The sequence below is a fragment of the Agrilus planipennis genome, unplaced genomic scaffold (genome assembly GCF_000699045.2).
Source record: "Agrilus planipennis isolate EAB-ADULT unplaced genomic scaffold, Apla_2.0 scaffold343, whole genome shotgun sequence".
NCBI classification, from domain to species: Eukaryota; Metazoa; Arthropoda; class Insecta; order Coleoptera; family Buprestidae; genus Agrilus; species Agrilus planipennis.
The window spans coordinates 9,754-14,712 of record NW_020439179.1 but is presented as its reverse complement, the minus strand read 5'-3'; the positions used below and the strand labels follow the sequence as shown (position 1 = coordinate 14,712).

Below are 4,959 nucleotides of genomic sequence, written 5' to 3'. Positions count from 1 at the left end.
TGACTTTTAAAGTTCGTTGATATCTTTACAACTTTCTATAGCAACCGCACAGTAGGATAACTGTTGAACATTGGATAGGTGGCTGAAAGTCATCAGCGCCGGATTAAAGTATAAACGAAATGATGTATTTCAGACAGATATTGAAATTAAAATTTTAACAAATAATATAAAAAATTGGATAATGAATTCAGCTTTGCAGTTAATAGTTTTTCATGGTACTCAAAATCATCTTTTACTAAATATTTACTTACAGACCAAATAAAATATTTTCGTTACCTAATAAGAAAAAAGGTATAACATAAATTTAAATTTTTAGGATTAAATACGTATTAAAACTTTCAATGCCCGATAAGAGTATATTTAAAATATTAATAAGATAAAGGTCGTGTAAAAATGAAAACAATAATTCTTCTATTCGTGTATTATGTTAATACCTACGGTTCGTTTTTATCAGTAGGTACTACAAGTTTCTTAAGCCAGGATTCTTTTTTAATCAGTGTTTGTAAATAGAGATTTACATCTAGGAATTCAACATCTTCCGAAAAATAATTGAATTTTTTATTTTCTTATGTGGGGCTTACTATCAACAAATCGATCTAATTTTGTAGCTAAAGCAATTCAAAACCAAAAATTGGTCACTGCAAGTAATTAATTACCGATTATTTTAGATTACATGAGGAATATATTCCAGAGAATGTTTCAACAAATCAGGGAAATCTGTACTCCGTTTCTCAAAGAGTTCTTCCAACGAACGCAAATTTCTCTGGGCTTGCAACGTGCTCAGCTGAACAGTCAGCAGGTTATTCCTCGCTTCCTTGTGAGTGGGAGTCTAGTAGAAGACAATTTTCCGATTGTGAAGAAAATAGACTCGCCGGTAATTCTACAGAAGTAAACAATTCTCAGCATGGTAATTAAATTATATTACTGCATTTCCCTTCATTAACATTAAAATGTTCTTGCGTTTAGAGTTTAGATTGAGAGGAAACCAAGGTATGCACAAGATAAGAAATTGAAAAAGAATTGAAATAATATTTGAAGTAAAATAAATTTGATTGAAAAAGAATGCTTTAGGAAATAATATTTTCAAAAAATATGCGTTTTTTCCGCCACATAGGTGATCACGCTTTAAAATTTGCAAATTTCTTCATTTACTTCTTTAAAACAAAAAACTAGAAAACTTTACATATAAACAATAAATATTTAAAATCGGCCGTTTACAAGGTTAAATTAATTAAGGAGTATATAATACATGACATATGTATATGCCACGGTAAAAGTATTTAAAACTGGTGGATTATATATAATAACCGGTAATTGTGCATAATCACCATTAGTAAATATGATAAATTTATCAAATTAACCCGTTTGTTTGCATAATTCCCAACTAGTAATGGTAAATGTGATAAAAATCATGACTGATAGGGTCAGTAGAATAGAATGCAGTTCTTTTTGTGTAGTTATTCTTCAGAAAGATATTTTTCCGCATAGTTTTCGAACGTTGATGCTTTAAAGAAAGATCAGCCACTCTGCTTCCAAGTTTTTCTGTAGTTTTCAGGTAAATGCTGGGGCAGTAATATTTCACTTCACTTTTATCTACATTTCTGAAATCCGTCTCATTTTCCCCCCAACTACCGCTTACCCATTCCTATGATTTCTGTAAAAGGAGAATAATGACTGATGGGAACTTTTCGATCTATCCTCCGGATTTGCATCAGAAGTAGAATTACTATCGGTGGAACTGTGCACCCACTAGCATTAATAGAATGAAACATCCTAAAGCTTATTTTTAAGTTTTGTGGCCTTTAATAGAATGTTTTGTAACATAAAGTTTAAGTTTATTTTTGTCGAAATAATTCATAGTTCATTTATTGTATTATGATTAATATTAAGGAAAGCTAAGAAATCGTACATTTAATCAGATGTGTCAAATTTTCAGCTGTTCCAGTAGCATCCACTACGACAACTACCACCAAAACCAACGAACAAACGCAAGAACGTTTTACGCCGGTTTGTGTATATTTACATAACAAAATGACATTCTTTATGGAAGTTGAAGACAATTCTTCCGCTTCTGCTGACTTCCTTTGTCAAGCCATCTTTAGTTCTGAAGAATTAGGTGTAAATCGGACGTTAGCTTCTCAAGTATTTGCATTGTGGATGTGTAGCCCTCTCTTAAGTAAGTTTAAAATTAATTTCTCTTTGATTTAGATCAGTTCTTGATTCATCATCATAAGGTCGTCAGTCCAAAGACTGGTTAGACACGCACCTCCACTCTTTCCTATCCTGAACTAATCTTCACATTTTCTTAAAACTAACTAACAGTAATTTAATCTAGGTCTACCTTTTACCCTCCTAACTTCCGTTTCTGCCTCTAATATGTCTCTGAGTAGATCTTCATGCCTGTAAAGGTGTCCTACTAACCTATCTCGCCTATTTCTTATTAACTTCCATAGAGTCCTCTGTTCTCCTATTCTTTCTAATGCCTCTTCATTTCTAACCTTCTCTTTCACGGTATCCTCATCATTCGCCTGTAACACCACATTTAGAACACTTCTAACCTTTTCTTTTCCGCCGCGTCTACTGTCCATATTTTGCACCCGTACTCCAAACATACACCTTTAATAACCTTTTTCGAATTTCTAAATTGATTATGATTGATTTCTTGATTATGCACTCTATTAAAAAAAATTGTTTTAGGTTTACAACTGAAACCTACCCAAAAACCGTACAGAATTCGTCAAAAATGGGTTTCACTCTTAGAAAAATACAGTCATGGCTCATGCAATTCCCTAAAGCGAGATGAGCCTTTATTATATCTTCAAAGAAATGTTTTCTTTGCTCAAAGTGTAGAAGAAAAAATTAAGCAAGTATTTTATGATTTACTTGTCATTTATTGTTTTAATATTAACTTTGACAGGGATCAAAAGATAATAGAACTTTTATACGAAGAAGCACGGGATAACATTTTGGAAGGTCGATATCCGTGTGAAATTTCGCATTACATAATGTTAGGTGGAATTCAAGCTCGAATAGAACTGGGACCTTACAATCCCCATATTCACACGATACAATATTTCAGAGAAGAACAAGCGAAATATTTGCCACAGCATGTAAGGAAAAGTGCCACTTGGACCTGGCTACCAATTAGTTCAAAAACGTCAGCAGAAGTTCGATTATTGGAACAATTTAAACGTATTCCCACTGGAGCTAACAACAGGAAGCTAATGAGAAAATATTTGGACTTTTGTTGGTCACTTCCATTTTATGGGTAGGTATGGTTTTATTCTGAGGTCTTTAACCTTCTTAAAAAGATATTTCTTAAAAATATAAACTATTATTTTTTTAGTTCCGCCTTTTTTGAAGGGCAGATAGAACAACCCGTTCGAGGTCTTATGAGCCTTTTAACGCATCAAGACACTCCTGTTCTTGTGGCAATTAACAGCAAAGGAGTTTATGTAATAGACGACATAAATTGCGTAGGTACTTTCTTGACGATTTCTTGCCTTTGTAAAGACTTGGATAGAGGAGGAAAATAATTGAAAACCGTTGGCTACGAGCTATCTTTTGAATCAAATATTGACGCATGTCGTTTGTCTATTTTACATAGTTCGATTCAGTGTGTATTAGCTACCAGTAAAAAGTTATAACTTTTCTATTCATTGTTTAGTTGACCAAGCGCCATAATGTTTTTGTTCTTATAAAATTGTAAACCGTTATCATACAATGTTCAAAAGATAGGAAATTGAAATAATCGTACACTTTAACGTTCACACATCAATATCTAGTATTGCAGATTTACTTCTCGGTAAAAGAGAACTTTGAAATTCGTTTGGAAAACAACATTTCGAACGCTTGTCACCTTTTCTGCTCCACCGCGTCTCCACTATTTATGTTTCGAATCCGTACAAAGTCATCCTCCAAACATGGACATTTAACAATGTTTTTATAATTTCAAAATTAACCGTTCGCTAGCATAGAAGTGACTTCTTTTTTTAAAACACTAATCGACTCTGTGCTATCCTTTGTTTTATATCTTTAGTCTTCCTTGATTTTTATGCCAACTATGTATTAGTTAAGGAGAAATATTGATAATATTTTCCACTGTCAATTAGCTCTATTCGTAAGGCTGTTCATATATATTTAGCAATGCAAAATTCTTCTTCAAATATTGCCATAAGAAAAATACACTATCTAAGTTGTATTCGGTGTCTACAATTTCATTTTGTAATGTGGAGTATTATTATTACTAAAAAAAACGTACAAATCAGTAACCTTTTTCAGAGTCGTCTGGCAATACTAACAGTTATTGCGTTCTCCAGACAAAGGGCTTTTATTTATGCTACAAATTTAGATAAAAACATATATGAGATGCCTAAACTCTTACGCATGAAACTAACGATAAGTACCTTAAAAATCATATCTACCTAATTATAATATGTAATGTGAAACTTATTTTGTCATTACTATTACCAAACAAAAGTTAGGTGATTCCACTGAAAAGCTAATGACTTCCAGTTTTTCCTTCAAATCTCATACAATATATACATAATCTATTTTAGACCATTCTATTGGGACTTAAATATGAAGAATTTAATTGGGAACATGCTCGACCATCAAAAGAAGACAATCTTGATTGTTTACCTTGTATATTCCTACAATTTATGGTGGTTGAAAACGGAACGAGAGTTTCAAAGATTTTACAGGTATTTTCTAGACAAGCTGGCCTCATGGATGTCTTAATAAGTGGCTTTGTAAATCAAATTAAACGAAAAGCTATCGATGAAAACGACAGACCTAATGATGGAGAAACAAGTAAGTAAACAATTACTACAGGCATCATTTTGTTTGAAAAATAAAAAACATTACTGTCTTAAGAAAAATAATTTTTCTACACCTACTTACTGATGTGATTTTCAAAATACCACCAAATTATTGATCTATTCGAACTTTGTAGAGCTA

At 32.3% G+C, this 4,959-nt stretch overlaps 1 protein-coding gene across 1 annotated transcript; it reads left to right on the top strand.

Moving 5' to 3' along the window:
* Window positions 1-1,944: 1,944 nt before the first annotated feature.
* LOC108742641 (FERM domain-containing protein 8) lies at window positions 1,945-4,649 on the top strand. Its single transcript, XM_018477914.1, has 5 exons — window positions 1,945-2,176; window positions 2,698-2,863; window positions 2,918-3,268; window positions 3,347-3,476; window positions 4,282-4,649. Exons 1-5 carry the CDS (start codon window positions 2,032-2,034, stop codon window positions 4,426-4,428), a joined length of 939 nt encoding a protein of 312 aa, XP_018333416.1. The 5' UTR covers window positions 1,945-2,031; the 3' UTR covers window positions 4,429-4,649.
* The last annotated feature ends 310 nt before the right edge of the window (window positions 4,650-4,959 follow it).